This window comes from Pelodiscus sinensis, chromosome 6, assembly GCF_049634645.1.
Source record: "Pelodiscus sinensis isolate JC-2024 chromosome 6, ASM4963464v1, whole genome shotgun sequence".
NCBI classification, from domain to species: Eukaryota; Metazoa; Chordata; order Testudines; family Trionychidae; genus Pelodiscus; species Pelodiscus sinensis.
The window spans coordinates 114,090,429-114,111,487 of NC_134716.1; the positions used below are offsets into that span (position 1 = coordinate 114,090,429).

Genomic DNA, 21,059 nt, shown 5'->3' on the forward strand with positions numbered 1-21,059 from the left:
CTAGTTTAGATTCCACTCCAGTTTTTCTGTTAGGATTTGAACTTCTTATCCTGAGGCTCCCAGTTTCAATGCACTTTGTAATGCCAGCTAGTTTTATAGCTATGTTTAACGGCTGCATCTACCATTCTAAGGATGTACTATGAGAGCTGATGATAAAAATAGCTGGACAATGAGGATAAAGCGTGGCATGTTTAACAGACAAGGCTCATCGCACAATGGAATCTACCTTGTCATTCTCAATTCATGGCCTCACTCTGCCGTACCTCAAGAATTTGCATTAAATGGAGCTTAAGCGTAAGAAAAAGTATAAAACTTTTTTTATTTCACTGCCTGTTAGAGATTACAAATATTTCACATGTAATTCACAAAGACAATCGAAAACAAAGCAACTGTGCCAAGGGACAGGAGTGGCTCTTTGCCAGCATACACATATAAGCAGGAAAAAAAATCAGTATTGGAAAATTTGCTCATTTAAAAACTATCCATGTATTTGTCTCATGCAAACTGTTGGTGGAGCATTACAAACAACAACACGTGCCCACATCCTCACAGTGATATGCCACTGCTTTTAATTGGTGGTTTATTAATATCAATTATGCCCAAATCGAGACATAATGAATACTTTGATAATATAATACCTATCCTAATGAATGCTCTGCATTCAGATGAAAACCTGATCACGTTACTTGTATTAGATGTTAACAACACTTTTAATACCTGCGCCACTGCTTTAGCCAAGCCTTATCAGTGTACTGTGATTGTGAGGCAAGAGTTAATGTCTATGTTATAAAATGGAACATGCAAAATCATCATCATCAAATTGCATTAAAAGGTTATTGTTCAGATAAAAATTAGCTGGTCATAACTGGTGCAATCCCATTTATGTCAGCTTTATTTCAGTAATGTATAAGGCACCATTTATTAAGTGAATACTTTTCTCTGTCATTCTAACATCGAGGTCATCAAAATGGACAGCTTTTTTTTTTTTTTTTAAAGAATAATCTACTCTTTAGCTATGGAAAGCTGCTGGAACACTGTGGTAATACACCTGCTTTGTTTACATCCTGTTCCCCTACACTTTTCAGCCTAGCTGACCTCTCTTTCAGAATAAGGAGAACCAAAGAAAGAACCAATATAGAGTCTTGATGAGAGAGAGAAAGAGAATGCATAGAGGGTCAGCATGTAACATTCTGCATCAGAAATGAAGATACCTCTGAAATATACCTTTCATTGCATGGGAAATCATTTGTTTTAGTTCCAAAATTTGATCTCCCCTTTCTTTTATTGTCAAAAGTTATTTACATCAGAAAGAATCATGACAATGTGTTTTATAGAAGGAATATTTTGTACTAATGGGATGAGCTTCTCCAGCATTTTGAAGTTTCCCACATGAATGATTTTTGTGTGTCTTTCATTTGTAGCTTTGTCAAATATTGCTTCCTACAGTTGAGTGGTATTTTTGAACTGTATAGTAGCAGCTGCCTGATTAGTTGTCTCTGTAGCAGGCAAGTAAACTCTCTGCATGTATAGGTGGCAACAGAGTGACATCTTTCAATTACTTCAAAAAGCTAGATAGACCATAATTTCAATTTTACATTTCACTCATCCTGACCCAGAAAATGAGATTGATTATAAACATAAGTGACATCAGCCAGTTTTACATTCTCATTATTATATGATATGAAAATAATATTCATTTTGGGTTTCTAACATAACATTAAAATGTCTAATTTATCAACAAAAATTCACTGAAAACTTTCCCAGCCTTCTTTTTCTAAAACAAAGTCAAAATCTAAAGCCTTAAAATACCTTCAAATGTGTGCAACAAGATCTTTTTCACTGATTCAGTGGAAGCAGCCTTGAGAACAAGAAATGTGTTGGAGGTTTCCTTCCTAGAGCAAAAGAGGTGAATCTGAACCTTTTTGCCAAATTTATAAACAAGGGATAAGGAGTAAGGGAAGTCTCCTTCCCCAAGTGCTGTTTCAGAAGTATACACAATATACCAAAGGAGATGAGTCAGTATAAACTGATTTTTACTTTGGATAATAGGAATACTGTGTGAAAGAAACCATGAAATTTACAAATGACGATGAAATTTACAAAATTCGATAAATCGGAGGGGAAAAAATCCACATATCACAGCAAACAAACTACTGTGAAATGTCATATGCTTCCAGCCTACTTTCACACATAGCCCAAAGCCCAAAGGTTTCCTTGGTGAGCTCTCACAAATATTTCTCCATGAAACTCATAAAAAAATGCTATTAAAAACCCCCTGAGTTTTATAGCTGTCCGTCAGGAGCTTTACAAAAACATCTGCCACCAAGACAAATGCAAACAAAACCTCAACCTGCACAAGAGCCCACAGTGCTTGAGCAATACAAAGGTAAAGTTCAGAACCAGGTCGCTGCATAAGGATATCATTCTGAAAGATATTCTGTTGTCTCATCAGCTTTGGAGAATCTGAAAGAGGGAAGGAGGAGAACTGAGGAGGCATTTTGAAGTGCCAGTTTTTGCTAAGCATTACAGATTCAGCAGAGGGAAAAGAGAAAAAATAAGAGAATGAGGACTGAAACTCAAGAGAGTTATTTAAAATACTCCCCCACCCCTGCTTGCAACACAGTATCTATCCTGTAGGTAGAACCCCCAAAGAGTGCTTTTAAATGCTTTTTAGTCTTCAGATAGCAAGAGGAAGAAGATCAGAGAGAAGCTCAAAGAAGGAGGAAGTCAGCATGTGAACTGACCACCAAATATGCACTTTTAAGTAGGTATGGCTGGGGACTAAAGTACCTACCTTAGCTTGGAATACCTGCCGGTATCCCCCAAATAGTCCACTACTCCCTCAGAAGTCTATTCGACTCATAAGGAAACAGCTTTTTTTTTTAATTGCAATACTTTTGGAAAGAAGTGCTTTATACAGTTATATTGATTGACCAGGTCCAGAACTGCAATATTGCCTGTAATTACTGCTTTCTGGATCTGTATATCCAAGTGGAAATGCTCACTAGTTTAGCAGTAGGTCAGATAGTTCTCAGACCTTCAGACATTTCTAGCAGAGAGATTCCTGATGTGTGCTGAACCAGTTTTGGCTTTCAGACAGGGCCACTGACAACAGGAGGCAAATGGGGCATTTGCCCTAAGACTTGGGATTTAAAAGGGCCTGGAGCTCTGGGCCACCACTTCTGGGAAGGGTGTAACTCCAGGCAACGCTAAGGGCTGGCTGAAGGAGACTAGCCTGTAGCCCTGCCCCTTCTGCTTGAGGGACTGCCCTTTCCAGGGAGCCCAGAACCAAGCCCCATGCCCCACCATTGCTCAGAGCCCAGCAAAATCTATCGCCAGCCCAGCTTTCAGACACCTTTCTTTTATATTGCAGCTTAAAATATATTCAAAGGGGAAAACAATGATGTCTTTAGGAAAAGAAAGTCAAAGGGCAAATTATTGGCTGCCCTCATGGTCAGTCTTCCCTATCTTGCACAGAATATGACTGACGATAGCAAAGTAATTTACATGGAATGGGACAGGTGAGGCTGCATACATAGTCGCACACACAGACTATCAGTGCCTCTATGGTCAATTTGTTTAGCTTACCTAAAGGAACATTGAAAGGTGACTTATTGTGTTGTATACCTTTTAAAGAAAATACCAGGTATGAACTCAGTAGAGAAAGATGTAACAAAAACCATTAGGTTGAAGATAGAGCCCAAGTAATTTAGCTTCACAATAAGGCAAACACAAAATTAGTTGTGGTGGATTCTCCGTCTTTTGAAGTTTTCAGATCAAGACTTGATTTCTTTCTGGAAAAGAGGCTTTAAAAAGGCAAGAAACAGGAGCTAGTGTTGGTTGCCAAGTCCGATAAGAAAACAAAGCTGCACTGACTTTCATATCAAGCCCAAGACAAGCCAGAAGAGGAAGAAGAGAAAACCACTGTTTCAAAGCCCTCCATAAAGCTTGTGGAAAATACATGTAACAAAATAGAGTTTTAGCATCCCATAGTCTCCTCACATAGCAGAGTCTATTACTCATACTCTAGTTAAAACTAGCCAATTAGCCCTTCATAAGACGGGATTTTCAGGTCTCTCTTCCACGTTGGTCTTCTCTCCTGAGCCTCCGGTCTCTTGCTCCGTGTCTCTTTCTCGCTCTCTCCTCCTCCTACTGCCTTCCGCTCTCTTTCTTTCAGCTCTCCTCCGCCTCCTGCCTCTCTCTCCGTCTCTCTCTTTCTCTTCTCCTCTCCCTCATGCCTCTCACTTGGGGGACTGCAGAGCCCAAATGGCCGTTGGGCTCTGTGCTCCCCGTGCTGCATGAGGAACGCAGAGCCCAAACGGTCGCTTGCGCCACTTGCTCCTCCATGGAGGCCCAGCTGAGTGGCGCTGAAGTCAGCCGAGTGCCACTGTGGGAGGCGAAGGGGAGCATGGAGGTGACGTTCACGGCCAGGGGTGGGGCCTGGAGCCGCTGTCACACCGCACGTCACCACCCTGCCCCCCTACGCCTCCTGCCGTGGTGCTCAGCTGACTTCTACACCGCTCAGGTGGGCCGCCACGGGAGAGCAAGCGGAGCAAGTGGCCGTTTGGGCTCCCCTGCGGCAGCCTGGCTGAGCGGTGCAGAAGTCAACTGAATACCATGGCGGGAGGCGAAGGGGAGCGGGGTGGTGGCATACACAGCCAGGCCCTGCCTTCTGGCCATGTATGTCACTGCCCTGCCCCCCTTCTCCTCCCACTGTGGCTCTCGGCTGACTTCTGCGCCCTTCAGCCGGGCCGCCACAGGACAGCAAGCAGCGCAAGCGGCCGTTTGGGTCCTGTGCTCCCCATGCAGCACAGGGGTGCTGCATGGGAATCACGGCACCCAAACAGCCGCTTGCACCACTTGTTCCCCTGCGGCGGCCTGGCGCGGAAGTCAGCTGAGCGCCACAGCGGGAGGCGAAGGACATGACTCAGGCCACAGTGCCGCCCAGAGGCAACAGCCAGCATTTCAGCAACAGCACCGCCCAGAGGGAACAGCCAGCATTTCAGGCAACTGCGTCGACCAGAGGGAACAGCCAGCATTCCTGGCAACAGCACCGCCCAGAGGGAACAGCCAGCATTTCAGGCAACTGCGTCGACCAGAGGGAACAGCCAGCATTCCTGGCAACAGCACCACACAGAGGGAACAGCCAGCATTTCGGCGTTACAGACTCTCAGACACTGGGCTACTATATATATGATGCTCACATGAAAGCCCATCTGATGTGGATGGATATCTTCCATGGTCCATTGCAAATTAAGTGTTCCTTCAGAGCTCAGTGTTCCTTCATGGGCCACTCAACTTGAACAGTTCTTTCACAAAGTGCTGTCTAAATACCTTGTTGGTGATGCCATAGGAGCAAACATTTGAAATACAGATACATAGTTAATATTCAAAACCTCAGATACAAAAATGATGCATGCATACAAATAGTGGAATCATATTCAGCAAATTATATTTTTTTCTATAGACATTTAACATGGCACACCTTGTAGAAGATTTGTTACAATTATATAACATCAATGACCTACATGGTTATATTTTAATCATCTAACATCACATGTGCCAAATGTCAGGTTTTGTTTGCAGTCTGACACTGTGTTTGTTTCGAATAAGTTGCTGAAGTTTTCCAAAGGGATTCACTCACTGCACCAAAGCATTTCCTTAGATTGATCATTAAGCCAAAATGTTTCACAGCACATGCAAAGCTGTCATTAAGAATCTGAAAGTCCCTTGTGTTATAGGTCAATAAAGCACAAGCATCTGTAAACAAGTTGTAAATAATTATCTTCATAACTTGTCTTCACAGGGGTGCATAGAATCATAGAAGTATAGGACTGAAAAGGACCTCAATAGATCATGTAATCCAGTTCCCTGCACTCAAAACAGGACTACATCATAACTACATCATTCCTGACAGGTGTTTGTTTAACCTGTTCTTGAAAAACTCCAGTGACCGAGATTTCACAACCTCCCTAGGCAATCTATTTCAGTATTTAACTACCCTGACAGTTAGGCAGTTTTTAATACACGCTCTCTTCCCCCATTCTGAAATAACAAATATGAAATTGAAGAGGCAACTGTCATCAGGAAAACAGGCATGGAGAATGACAAGGGAGCAGGAATGATCTGACAGAGGACCACTGTGAACATTATCTGGGAAGCAGAAAAAATACTTGTAATATTTTCTAAAGGTGTATTTTTATTTGTTTTTATATATTTTAAGTCAGAAACTGTAAAGTTACAGTAACATCACATACTTTCTAAGGACCTGAAATCCTATTGGAAACAATGGAAACTCTCCTTTTAATTTCCGTGGACTTTTGGCTCAAGACCCTAATTGAGTGCTGGCAGATGAGACTATTCAGATTGAAACCAATTGCTGCTGCTCTTTCCTTCTTTTGCTTCCTCAGCTTCATGATGGACTCCTGACTCAACTTCTTGCTGGACCTGAGGCCTTGAATAACACCAAATGCAATATTGAAGATCAGACTACCGTATTTTCCGGCGTATAACACGACTTTTTACACTAAAAAACATCCCCCAAAAATCGGGGGGTCGTGTTATACGCCACGCATAGAACTTACCTGGTCCCCGACACGGTGCTTGGGGCTGGCCCCAGGCACGTGGCGCACGGTGAGCGCCGGCAGGAGGGGGGGGGGAGCGGGAGCCAATACACACCTGCCAATACCTGATGGGCTCAGATACTATGATTCTATGGTTTATGTATGTATGTGGATGGGATGTCTGGATACCTACTTTTTGTGCTTCCAGATCATACTTTCTTGCTGCTTTTCTCTCCTCCTTGAACTACATTAGCCCATTGCTGCTTTCTGTTCCGCAAACTTCTTGATATCTTCTACTACAGCCTCCCTTCCAGCTCTGGATTAATCACAGCACAGTTGTTCCAATAGCTTTTGTTACAACACCACCACAGTGGCTATTTCATTGAAGGTAGCAGCAGCGAGTGATGGAATATACTTACAAAAGACCTAGGAGAATAGAGAGAAACTGTGGCATGGGTAATTAGTTTGAGGCTACTTTTGCTTTCCCCAATTTCTGTTTTAATACAGTTGAGGATGATAGATTCTGAAAGAAAAACTGCTGGTACATGGGCTTCATCTCCTTTCCATCACTGGTTATGGATATGAGAGCTGAGGGTCAAATCTGAGCTTAGGGTATTCATGCTGAAAAGTTGCAGCCAAAAGCAGAACCTTGGATCACAATATATCTGTCCAATTCTATGCCCGATTCTGGCTTCCCACCAAACCTACAGACATCAGATTAATAAATGCATCTATTTTAATACCAGAAGGGACTTTTAGGTCACTTAGGTTGACCTTCTGTATAATGCAGGACATAGTATTTCATCCAGTTGGCATTTTGCCTCTTTGTTGCTTGAACCTTTGAACTACAAATGTATACTAACGGAAGTATTCAAACCAAGGAACTGAAGACCTTCCAATTATTTTGGGAGCAGCCGGAGACTTAATAAGGCACCAGTTTATTCCATCACTACTACAAGCCTGATCTAAGAACCTTGAAATCATTGTATGTATTTAATTCCTTTAACCAACTTTTAATTCATACCTTTTTACAAATAAAACTTTAGAAACAGACACTAAAAATTGGCAACATTGTAATTATTGAGTAAGATCTGAGTTGTATACTGACTTGTATACTCCCATCCTGGAAGTGGCAGACCAGCCAACACGGGATAAGGGACCCCCTGAAGGTCCTTTGGGATCAGAAGAACCTTTTGGTTGATGTTAGTCTGTAACTAAAAAAACAACAAATGGTCCTGTAGCACCTTAGAGACTAACCAAAAATATAGATCTCTAAGGTGCTACAGGACCATTTGTTGTTTTTTAATTTTTTCTGATTTCTTGTTAGCCAGAGTTCTGAAACAGAAGTTTACTTTTGTTATTGGCCTGGTATCTCTTATGGGAGAATAACCAACATTTTGGGGATGCTAACATCCCTGTTTCCCATCAGTTTGTCCTGATTTTGGTATTTTCAGTTGTGACCCGCTAAGGCATGATAACAGTGCTCCATTGTCATCACTATGCTCTTGTATGGCTGAAACAGATGAACAACGTATCAACACCACATAACATTTTGAACCTATTCCACCTATGTCATGGCTACTGGGAATTAAATAGCAAGCTTGTATTCCCTTCACTGCTGCACCATCACATGCACTGATGCTTTTATAGTGAGACCACAGCTAAGATGATGTGGTTGGTCATGGGTCCATAGGTCTGACAGTAAAATACTGAAAAACATGTTTTGCCGAGAATTGCAGATTAGCACTCAGTTTAGGAGCAGACCAAAAACATTATGAAGACACACTTGTCAACCCCAACCTCCAATCTTGCAATTTTGACCGCAAAAGCTGGGAGCTCTTAGCCCAAGACAAGATCCATTGGCAATAGCTCTGTCACCTCAAACTGAAAGATTTTGAGAGCTTGAAGACAGTGCAATCAAGGAGAGTTGTTTCAGGCTTTAAGTAGTGCACATACATCTACAATTGCTCTTTATCTGTGGCACTTGTGGATAGGGCTGCAGGCCTGGCACTGGTCTTAGGTCTCATTTCAGGACCCACAATAAGTGACTATAAAATTAATCTATTGAACTTGACAGGAAACTCAATCAGTAAAGAGTAAACAAAAACCAGAGCAATTTCCCATTTAATTTCTTCATGTTCTAAGGACTCAGGGATTATATTTGTAGCAAGAGTAGGAACCAAAGTTTCAGGTGCAAGTTTAATTTTATTGGTGACAGTATCTCTTTAAAAGGCTTCTCTGGTTGACATCTATTAATAACTGGGCAACCTCTTAATCGGTTTTTTATTCAGGGCATTTATAAAATTACAGTATGCACAGGTATTACCACTGGTAAATGATTGCTATCAGTGGAGACTGAAACAGACACGTAATTGTGCATTTTGTCATGTCTCTCTGTAGCTGTACTTTCTTTTACCATGAAGGTATCTATAAACACACCAAGTGAGACAATCTTGTATTATCCCCATATAGCAGTAATCTTTCACGTTAAATCTGAAATTGACAAACGCTGTTTGAAAGAAACAATTTTGATGGGTGTCATGCATTTTATTGTCTTTCAAGAATAATATACTGTGCTTTATCAATGTATTTGTTATCAGAAATCACAGACTACTCTTTATAACTTTCAGCCATTGCCTTTCATGGGCTATCGCTAATTCAATAATTTTTGTTACAGGGTTCTAGATGAAAGACCCAAAGGAATGAATCTCTTTAATCCCTGAGACAAAGCCATTCTACCTACATTAAACCAGAATATACAAGCATCAAGCATGCTGAGAATTGGATAGTGATTAGAGTTGCTTCTCATCAGAAACAATGCTAAGAGAGACAGCAAGCTTTATAGAAAGAAAGCAGAAATGTGGGTGCATATGCAGTGAACACAGCCATTGTTATTTCACGAAGATCAAAAACAACAGTAGCTTGGGACATCCTCCCCAAAATGCTCCTAACATTGAAAGGTAGGAGTGAAAAATATTTGATCAGGAGTCTGGTACAACATAGCATCTGATTCTGATGCTAAAATCAACATAACAATGTGACCTCAACTCAGTCTTTAAAATTACACTCAAAATTCTGTCCCAGGAGCTTGTGGAGTAGGGATGGTGACACCTAATATTTGTACACCCAGAATCTCAAGCATGCATGCACAAATCAAAGAGTTTGCTTGTGCATCTCTGAATTGGGAGGTGTGGAAAGCTTCCCAAAATTACAAAGCCATGCCTTGTCTTCACTCCATGGAAGATAGATACTGTCGAGCTTGATCTTCTGTAGTGCAATTTAGCAAGTCTTGTTTAGACTCATTAAATTGAACTCAGAGAGTGTCCCTGCCAGCTTCTGGTACTGCTGCTCTTGCAAATGCTCTTGTTGGCCTCCTGCTGTGGGGACACTGTCAAGACTGGCTAAAGGTACCCACTGTGGGACATTCTACATAGCTGGAGTTGAATACCTTAAGCAGAGCTGCCAAGTCTAGGGTAGACCCTGCCTCAGTAACTTACCAATTTTTTTGAAAAAGCAATGAGATCCCAAATCTGAGAGGGCTGACATGCTTCCTCTCAAGTGCTAAATGAAATAGTGTTGAGTGCACTCAACAATTTGAAGTATGGAACCCTACATATGCAAATCTCAAAGGGTATGTCTACACAGCAAAGTTATTTTGAAATTAACAGCCGTTATTTCGAAATAACTTTCCTAGTGTCTGCACAAGCCAACTGCTATTTTGAAATTAATTCGAAATAGTGGAAGGCTTATTTCAAAATTGGTAAACCTCATTCCACAAGGAATAGAGCCAATTTTGAAATTGCTATTTTGAAATCAGTGCTGTGCAGTTGCTTATTTCAAAATAGGGGGCCTCCAGCCCTTCCTAGGGTGCCCTGCTGGCCACCCTGGCCACAAGGTAACTTCTGACCTGATGCCCTGCTGGAACCAGTTCTGGCTGGCCTCAAATGTGATTCAGCATCCAATCAGTGTGGACATGCTATTTCAAAATAGCAATAAGCTATTTCAAAATGCATTTTGTGTGTAGATGCTTTATTTAAAAATAAGATATTTCAAAATAACTATTTTGAAATTAGATATTTCAAAATAATGCTGTAGTGTAGACATACTCAAATTGATTCAACTCAGGAGTAACTCTACTAAACTTCATGAAGAGACACTAGTGTAAATGTGGGATAGGTGAAATCAGATTGAGATCTAACATGTTTACCTTGGATTGTTCTAGAGAGATAAAATTTAAGTCAATGATTCACCTTGCAGATTATTTTAACAGAACCCTGTGAGTTTTTGCTTTTAAGTAATTAGTCTTGAAGAGCTCTGTGGAATTATGTCACAATTCTTTTTATATAGGCAATGCCAACATTTTCAGGAATGTACTTTTTTTGAGATATTGTCTGAGTTGGACCAGTCCATTACAATTCTGCATGACAATCAGAAAAGAAGTTATAAACAGAAAACTATAATCTGCATTTGAAGGTCAAATTTTCCTACAAGTTTTACTCAACTGATGTAAATAAAATTACTTCTATTTATCCTGATGTAATTAAGACCAGAACCTGGCTCTTAGCTACCATTATAAAAAAATCAGGTTCTCACTTATTTGCATAAGTATAAATGAGGAATAACTCTTTTGAAGCCAGCACATTAACACTTGGGCCTTGTCTACACTAGCACTTTTATTTTTCCTCTCCCTTTATTGTTGACAAAAAGCCATTGTGGACTCTGATATTTGTTTTGTTGAGAGAATTGGCCTCCCCCCAGTATCCCACAATGTTGCCCTGACGTCTGTGCTCAGTGCTTTGTGATCTCTGCTGCTCTGCAGGCATGCGCCCCCTCCTCTTTCAAACTCTGGAAAGTAGCTGACATTTGAGTGAGCAGCTGCATTTAGGGAGCAAAGAGCAAATCATTTGAATGCTACTTTTTTGTTCTGCTAGAAACACAGCGGCAGGCAGACTGCTGCTGCAGGGGGTGGGCTGGAGAGACTGCTGTGCTGCTTTGACATTCTTCAGCATGGAGCACTTACAGAGCTACTCATGATGCCACTCCCAGCAGCTGAGAACACTGTGGGAGAACTCGGAAGGAATCCCAAGAAGCACAGGGATCAGCTCTGCCTTCCCACAAAACTGCACAGTGGGATGCTTAGCCACATTGCTTTGCTCTGACTACAGGGTTCTAAGGATGTGGCCAAGAAATGTCAACAATGGGAGGCAGAAAAACTGGTTTGACTGGTTTTCCCTTTTAGTGACTTTTGCATGTAGACAGCATTTTTGTCACCAACCATTCCCAGTGTAAACATAGTCTTGTTTAAGACTAGTGCAGGAGGAAAATCAGCAACTCTCTCTGGTAAGTTTTTGAAGTACTGAGATGAGACAAACTTTTATGGTATAATAGTAAACATTTATTTAATGATCCCCACAATGATCTCTTTCACTAGCTGTACAGTTGCAATATCGGTTTAAAAACTGCATCCTTGTAGCTGCATTTGCTGTACAAGCAGCCACAGAGGAAACTATTCTGATTTTTATAACCTCTTTTTTACTAGGCAGAAAATAAAAGCCAGGAGTCCAATGATGGATGTATAAAGTACATGTACATGAAAGTGAGACTGTGAAGAATTATTCTGAAAGATCATCAAAGAGCAAACATTTTATTAAAGGCAGTCTATCATTGAAGGAATTCATGATATGCCATTTATGAACCACAAGAAACCAAACTGGGCAGCAAGAAAAAATGCACCCACTCACATATTTAGGTATCTATACCTAGGAAGCTAGGTAAAAGCACAATCCAAGGGACAACCAATATTGCAAAGTGAAGTCAAAGAATACAGGGCTATATCAGGTGTGCACTGTACAAATCCATGCTGATCAATTCATGAAGTGGAAGTGGTGGCACAAAACTAGATTTTTCCCCCAGCAGAGGGGAAAGATGTTGGTGGGATGGCAAAAGAAGGGGTCACTGATGGATAAAGGATCCACTGGGAAATTCAAACTACACTGTCAGTGTACCAACTCTTGTCTTAACCTGATGACCCAATTATGCAGGTCTTACTCAGACAAACCTCCCATGGATCACAAGTGGGGATATGGCATGCCTAACTCCAGAAGATTTGATTTTTAAATCTGAATACTGTGGCTGTCTGCATCTTGGGGGCAATGTCATGACTTGGATTCCAGAATAGGCAATAAATACTATGTTTAGGCTGGAAAGTTATTAGAGGGGAATTCAGAAAAGAGAAATAAACAGAGGATGAAATTCGGACTTCAAATCTGGAGTCATTCCATTGAAAGAATTAGTCCAATTTTACCCAAGTATAACTTACAGTAGGATTTTACCTTAAATCTGCACAAATTGTGAGGGGAATAAGGAAGTTAAAGGGAAAACAAAAGCTAAATAGTGTTTGTGTACATATAAACTGAGTAAGTATAAAAAAATAAAGCTGCAAATATATAGACTGAAATGCTTGTCCTCAGTCATGACCATCACAAATTTTAAGAATATGTAACCAAAAGCACTAAGCTTAATCTAACACACTCAAATGACACATGCAACATAACAGAGGACAACTCTGCTGAGTGCGAAATGGATGTTGTGACAGATCACTGTCGATTTATACTCAGAGAAAGGGATTGCCTTATTGCCCAAGCACCACAAGCTTCTGATATGCTGTACCATACTGAACATCACACCAAAAATGAGGGAGTAAAATAATAAATAATCATGTTGATTGTTATTTCCCCTCCAGACAAAAGAGTAGTTTTCACTTAATTATGAGAAGCAACCAAACTATATAGGTTCATATATGTGATTACTTTCCAGTATTAAGTGCTAAATAGTCCGAGATCTAGCTCTAATTAATAATGTCTTTTTCTGTTCCTTTTCCAAAACATTGAACATTGATCATCAATTCTTGTTCAGTAACATATGCCTCTGTCCGTTCATGTTTTCTGCAGGGAAAGGAACCTTTCTTTCTTGGATTTTACTTTTGATCACCTATCACATAACATTTTGCATCCTGCAGACAATGGAAATGTGAATGGAAAGGACTTGAATGACTTCATTCAGGCACAAAACTAGCATATTCCTCCTCATTGTTGACACTGTGCAACACTGCTCTTTGTTGTTAAAGTTTTTAACAAATTCTTACATCTACAAACCAGCTTTGGGATTTACTTAGAAAGTGCGAAAAGACACAGTCACATTGTGTTGCATCTCTATAAGCCCTTTGTTACCGGTCAACAAAGTCTTTAAATGCCCTGCCGAACGGGAATTTTGCCAAACAGCAAACCAGCTACTTGGCCTTATTAAGGGCACCTCCTACTGGTCCTTTCATAGAGTGAATTATGCTTTCTTCACTATCAGTCCCCTGCTAGGTTTCTGAAGAGAGAAAATAGCGACTAAGGAGAGTAGTGGAAACCCAGAGATTAATGAGCAGGGGCCAAAGACACTCGAACAACATTTCCTTAAAGATGCAAGATCTATTTTACTTTGTCAGTGAATCCAGATTGTGAAAGGGGGGCTTAAAACAACCACCTCAAGAAGGATCTATAGGCTAATCACAGGGGAAACTTTGCACAATTCTAGCTTGCAAAGATCAGATCAGGGAACTTGATAAGACACACAAATATATGCCTCCAAAGTATTAGACACATTATAAATAAAGAGTGAAATGCACAACCCAAATGTACAGCTAGGAAACAATTTGCTCCTGTAATGAGTTCTCTGTGTATAATCAGACAACATCATAATCCCACACCACACACACACACACACAAACACACATCATTGAGGCAGTGTGTATCCTCACTCTCCTCCTCTCTCTCTTGCACACATACATACACACACACGGTTGCACACAGGACCCAAATTGCCATATGTCAGCAAAGAGGTCTGCAAGCCAATCATCGTGCCAAAAGGAGGATCACTGAGATGTCTCCCATCTACTATCCTTTAAGTTGGAAATTCAAGAGAGACACCTATTATCCTGCTCTGATTTCCCAAGTCCCACCTTCCATGCAAGTAATTGCAAAGGACATGTATGGGACACACGCACACACACACACAATATGAATCTTCTTGTATTTAGCAGAAAAGCCTTCCCAATTCACTTATTCCCAACCCAAAAAAATCCAAAAATATATATTTGAAAGGAAGCATCATCTATATGAACAATTTAAGGTATTTCTATTTGAATGCAGCTTATATTCTGAATGATACCAGTCTAAGGTAAAGATCTTTTCCCAAAGGCTTTGATATGCAGCACTTTATCACACACACACACACACACACACACACACACACACACACACACACACACACACTCCTGCTTTAGTGGCGTGTGTCTGTGTGTAGGGGGTGGGGGGACCTATCGGTTTCTATTGTTCAGCAGCAGCTGGTGTAGAAGCAATGTGTGTATGTTTATTTTTATTTATTTTTGTTTTCCATGAGTCTCTCTTACTAAGATTTCTCCTAATGAAACACAGCTCGTTTTCTTCTGGAGGAAAAAAAATGATCACTGGAGAATAATATTTTCTCACATGCATTGTACTCTCTCTCACACACACACCCTACAGAGTCACCTACAAATCAAAGCTTCACTTGCTTAGTTTCTAACACTTCTCAATAATACTCCAATTTCCTGATTATATTTTTACAAAATCTCTCTTAATTCCCAGGTCTTCCCTGCCTCTACCACAGGCAGCTCCTGAGCATCACAATATCAATCCCCCCTCTTTCCTTCTGTATCCTAATTCAATACACACACCAGCTTTGCCATTTTTAATCAGAAAATGTGCCTGCCAAGTGCAAAGAGAGCGAGGCAGCCCGAAAGAATATCAATCAAATGGAGTTTGGAGACACTCTGCAAATAACTGCATTTTCCATCTTGCAAACTAATATTTCTCTTTTCATTATTTGCCCGTCCCCTACCATCTGAAAAAATATAAATAAAACTATATATCCCATCTCAGCCTAAAGATAAAAAAAAAAGCTACATGAAAATAAATCCAGTTGAAACAGTGGTCAGGTGCAAAGAGAATACAAACCAGTGTGTACATACACACACACACACACATGCTATCAGCACCTCCTCCCACATTTTTCCTTTATTTTGTGGGGGGTTCTTTCCTTTCAGTTAGTTTTCCTATTTCACAGGCAGCTCAGGGTGCCTCTAAACCAAATTTGATCTCACTCCTTTTCAAATCTACATCAAGTGCCTGCAAATGCCTACACTGATCCACAACAACAACAAAATCAAAAGGAAGGGAAATTCTGATAACACAGACGAGAGAAGCACATTTCTTAGGGTTTGCAAAACTCACCCTTATTCAGGGAGTGCAAAAGACAAATAAGACAGTGATGACTTACCGGTGACTTGAAGATTCAGGCTGATCAGAGAAAACCCGAAGAGTAGAACAGCCAGCTTTGGTACCCAAGCACATCCAAGACTATTCTCCATATTTCAACACACACCTACAGAGATTTGGGTCCTGAGCACCAGCAACAATCACACACACAGCCCCTTTCTGCCGCCTCCTCTTCTGTTTTTTTTTTTTCCTCTAGTCCCCACCGGCAAGGCTCAGCAAAAGGGGGAGTTAGGGGATGCGGAAGGGGAAAAGTTATATTCAGTCCAAGTGCCACCAAACCTCCAGATGATGTTAGGAGAAACTAACTCAAGGAAAAAGGGGGAAAGGTGGGGAACAGTGTTCCCACGGCTGGAAAACCATATATTGAAAAAATACTGCAAAAAAGCAAACCAGAGTGCATCAAAAGATTGGGGGTTGCTCCATTTCCACTGCTGGACAAAGTACAAAATATAGATATGGTCATAAAAATAAAAACAATCAGAAGAATACAAAAGGGGAAAGCTTGTTATTTTCCTCCTTCTTGGCAGATGTTGGTGGGGAGGGAAAGAAGAAGGGGAAAGAAAAGGGGCATGTAACGCTCTCACTTGTTACTGGAGCTGTCCACCAGCAATATGTGAGATGGGAGTTAGAGCTGTAACATCCATTGATCCGAAGAAGTGGAGGGCTGGAAGGGAAAACGTGGAGAGCGGAGAGAAACCAACGGGATCACGGAAAAGATTCCACTGGAAAAAAAAAAAAAAAAAAAAAGCCCTGAGCCCTGCTGCTTCCAGCAGCTGCATGCACTGAATCTACAATATGAATGAGCTGGGATGCCCTCTGTAGGTAGAGCGTGGGAAATAACTTTTCCTCAATGAATCTTTTAAATACAGTGCATGTCCCTGCTTCTGTAGCTAGCTCACCTCCTATCATTGTAAAGCTCCCCAGTTGTGGTTTGCATCGGGTGTTTTGGTTTGTTTCTTCTGTCCTGGGAGTCTGCTCTACAGTGAAAGCTGCTTTTTAAGCTGATCAGCTTTAATTTTTGCATCTCACCACCCTGCCAACTCCAAGAATTCAAAAATCAGGAGTCAGATACCAATCATTATAAGCTAGTCTTTAAAATCATGGGATTTTTTTTAAATGAGTTATTTTCATTTATCTTCTGAAGTTTGAATCTTTAGGGACCAATTTTCCATGTTTTCCTCAACTATCTTGAGGGCAAGAAATTTACTTTTTAAAATGAATGCTGAGACTTCCACAGAACATGACTATGGGAGCTTTATGATAAATACCAAATATTAGGAAGCTTACGATAAACTCATGAGATGGCAACACTGGTCTTATCCTCGTCATATTCTTTTTATTTTGCAATACTCATCCTGTTGTAGGATGTATTAAATGTCCAGTTTTCTCACACTAGTCCACAGCATCTTTAGGCTGCCTTGTTCTTCTTGCTTTTATTTGGCATCCAGCAGAGCAGTGCACTGCCATACTTCATCATCATCATCGGTGGGGATTACAGTTTTGTCCTTCGATACAGTAAGAAAAAAAGGTCACAAAAGTTGCGATAAAGCATGTAGACACTTCTGACTCATAAGGACTCTTACAATAATCAGGATTAAAAACTTACCCTAACTGTAAGGTCAATTGTAAAAAAGTGAATAAAAGTTTACAAAATGCTCCAATCGCATATAATAATAAATGCTGATGGGAAAAGGTGCAAAAAATTTTTTAAAAATCTAGGACCTCTGGACAAGGCAGGGGGATCTGGGATTCTAGAAGGGGTAGGGCCAAGGACGGCCAGCCCTCAGAGCCTCCCGGAGTGTACCACGCCAGTCCCAGGCAACCCTTAGCACTGCCAGGAGCATGGTGTGCACCCCCACAGCCCTTAGTGCTATCCAAAGGATGTAGCACGGTGCTTCGGCAGCAATTTAGAGGATCTGGGACTCTGCCCACTACCACTGCTACTGTGTCAGAAACAGCGTTCAGAGCCCCAAACCCCCTTAAATCACCAGGCTCTGGAGCAACTGCCCCATTCCCCACCCCCCTGTCAGCAAGCCTAGGAGCAGGTCTATACTACTGCTTAAGTAGATCTAATATATGCTGCTCAGGGATGTAATGCAAGTTTCCCTCAAGTGATGCAAGTTTTGTGCTATTCACACCAATGCTGCATCAGTGGGAAACACTCTCGATGAGGTGGAGTCACTAGTCCACGGTACAATGCACCTTCACCAGAAATGCTATAACAGCACAGCTGCATCAGTGCATCTGCGCTGATGTAGCGGTGTAAGGCTTGCCCTAAATGAGTCCAAAACAGAAAGGCCCTCTAATGCAACCCAACAACTGTGCTAAAACCATGCTTGGTAACCAAAAAAAAAAAAATTAAAAAGTGTGACCAAAATGTACGTGTCAGAAATGTGGCCTAGTTGGTGGATTTACCAGTGAGCTAGTGTGCCACAAAAAGAAATTTTAGGGAGCCAAGAGGCATTAGCTGATTGAAAGAAAGGGAAACATGACTGCCACCTCCACTGTTTCCTTGGGATCCACCATGACACTGCTCTACCTTCAATATCTTGATTCTGAGAGATGTTCTGACCAGACCAGGGCAGAGAGGAGGACCCAGTGTCTGTGGCTAAATGGCAAATACCTTCTGGCATGTGTAACCGGCATCCCTCTATCACGTGTCCTTTACATTCTCCACCTTGTTTTATCTGTTTCTTTTCCCTGTTCCTCTCCTCTTAACTTCTGTCTTATAGAAGTCTAACTGGCCAAAGTATTCATGGGATAGCCAAGTTAGTCTGTTAGAGAAAAAAACAACAAATGGTCTGGTAGCACTTTATAGACTAACAAAACATGTAGATGGGATCATGAGCTTTCATGGGCACAGCCCACTTCTTCAGAGAACTCCAGTCATCTGAAGAAGTGGGCTGTGCCCACGAAAGCTCATGATCCCATCTACATGTTTTGTTAGTCTATAAAGTGCTACCAGACCATTTGTTGGGGTTTTTTTGGCCAAAGTATATTTTGCAACGCTGCCGTAAGCCTGTGAACATGGAGAGAACTAAAAGCAACATCTTAAACAAGCACATGCTGGACCAAGTTTGCCAAGTCTTGGAATAACTAGACCATGTCTTGTGCCTGTATTTTTCTAGCAGCAAGGTTGTAAGTAAGAGTTGACATAAAAAACAGAAGTGCCTTTTCTCCCTCTATTTTTTCTACCTTCTTTTGTGTTTGTCTTGTTTTGTCTTCTAGGAAATGGGATCAGACTTTAACAACAACAGCAACAACTCCAACCCATCTTGTCTCTTATCCCCAAAAAGGACAGTTACAACAACATGGCAAAGCAAATGAACTAGCTATATGAAGACATGTGCTTATCAGTGGGGGAGCCTGGATCCCTACTATTACTAGCAGTCTAGTTCAGCTGGTAGCACTGGACTATAGGGACTTGTGTTGAAGACCCACACCAGAATGGGATATATCCATTAATTAAAATTACAATGAACAAAGCTGCAGGGAGGTGTTGTCCTTCAATCTGACATTCGCACATCCCTTTCTGGTGGCTGTTCGTTGAATAGGAGAGCACTTCCTGAGAAGAATAGAGAGCAACCCTCATGTCTTACAAAGTCTTTGCCTGAGTGAAATTCTCATAGGACTCCCAAGTCCCATAGATGAAGGCAGGAACTTCAGATACAACCTTAAAAATCTTTGCTGCAAAATTCTGTCAGTGATGGCTTGTCTGGGTTAGACTTTTCTATCAGCTTTTTCATGAGCTGGGGCTAGTACAGTTTCAGACCTTAATGTTTCTCTTTGTTTGAACAGTTTGTTGATAGGGTGAAATGTAATAACTAACCAGTCTTTAAAAAAAAATGCAGCAATCTATTCCATGATTACTTAGCCCAGGCCAGGACAATAGTAGACCATGCCTGGTGACACCGTGTAGCCCAGAACACAGTCCTCAGTCTCCAAGAGGGGGAGTGTAGGAGCCACAGGATTTGTGGGTGTACAATATGCTCAAAAAGGAATCCACTCAGTGTGTGTTACATCAGAGTTCTGTCTTTTCTCTGTCACAAGCACGACTACTAAAATATATACTCTATGCATCAGTATTGGGGAGAGCCTGGATCTGGAAGACTTCCCATATAATCAATGTATTAAACATTTTATCATGAATTCAAAAATAATATAAAACAGTGGCATTCACCAAAAATTACATCTTAACTTGCTTATGTCCCATTCTGCACTGGAACCTCTCCCATCCAACTTCCACTTTCCATTCCATGAAACCAAGCCAAGTCAAAGCACCTTTCTGTTCTTTCTCCTTTCTCTGTCTGATGCCTTTGACACTGCTGATCATTGAATTCCTTCTTGGTCTTTTCTCTTGGCTTGCATGACCCTATTCTTGCTTGGATCCCTCCCTACCCAACCACCTTATGGACTGAACTGTGTGATAATTTTTCTCTCCCTTTACCTGCTGACATCCTTCAAAACTCCTTCCTTTTCTTCCCTCCTCTCCTCCCACTTTCTTGGGGACTTCTCCCATTCCCATTACTTTAATGCACTCTTTCTGTGGATGATTCACAAATTTACCTCTTTCCCCATCTCTCCAGGCTCATATTTTCATATAATTACATAGCTTCCCAAAATCCCCTTGACTGTTCCACCACCATATAGAGCATGGGTTCCCAAACTGGGGGGCGTGCAAGCCAGGCCCCCCCCCATCAATTCCCCCCTCCCCCCAATTGTGTTGCTATTTTTGTTTTTTGGCCCTAGTCAGTTCCTTTTTTGCTCAACAATTTTTTTGCTCCTATGGGGGTGGGGGATGAGGGTTTCTCAAAAATCAAAAAGGGGGCATGATACCAAAAATTTTGGGAACCACTGATATAGAGCAACTGGCAAAGCTAAATGTAAAATTGTGTTTGCATTTCTGCACATGCTCAATTTGTCCAGGCAAACCCCAATGCTCATGCTCTATTGGTTTAGAACAGAGGTCCCCAAACTGTGGGGCACGTCCCAGTAGCGGGTCAAGGAGAAATATTAAAGAGGGCAGAAGGCCCTTATTACCCTGTGAACTACCCATGTATACAGTTCCATGTAACGTTTACTGAAATCACATTGGAGGGTCCTCACATAAAGAGACAGGCAGAAGAATGTATAC

At 41.3% G+C, this 21,059-nt stretch overlaps 1 protein-coding gene across 4 annotated transcripts in view; it reads right to left on the reverse strand.

Annotated features, from left to right (window-relative positions):
- The window catches only part of DCC (DCC netrin 1 receptor), a 994,271-nt gene extending 977,634 nt beyond the window's left edge, over positions 1–16,637 (reverse strand). For all 4 annotated transcript variants that reach the window (XM_075932654.1, XM_075932653.1, XM_075932652.1 and 1 more), the window contains exon 1: positions 15,927–16,637. In XM_075932654.1, coding sequence (XP_075788769.1) covers positions 15,927–16,017 — 91 coding nt within the window. In that variant the 5' untranslated portion in view covers positions 16,018–16,637. The remainder of the gene's footprint in view (positions 1–15,926) is intronic.
- Between the last annotated feature and the right edge of the window lie 4,422 nt (positions 16,638–21,059).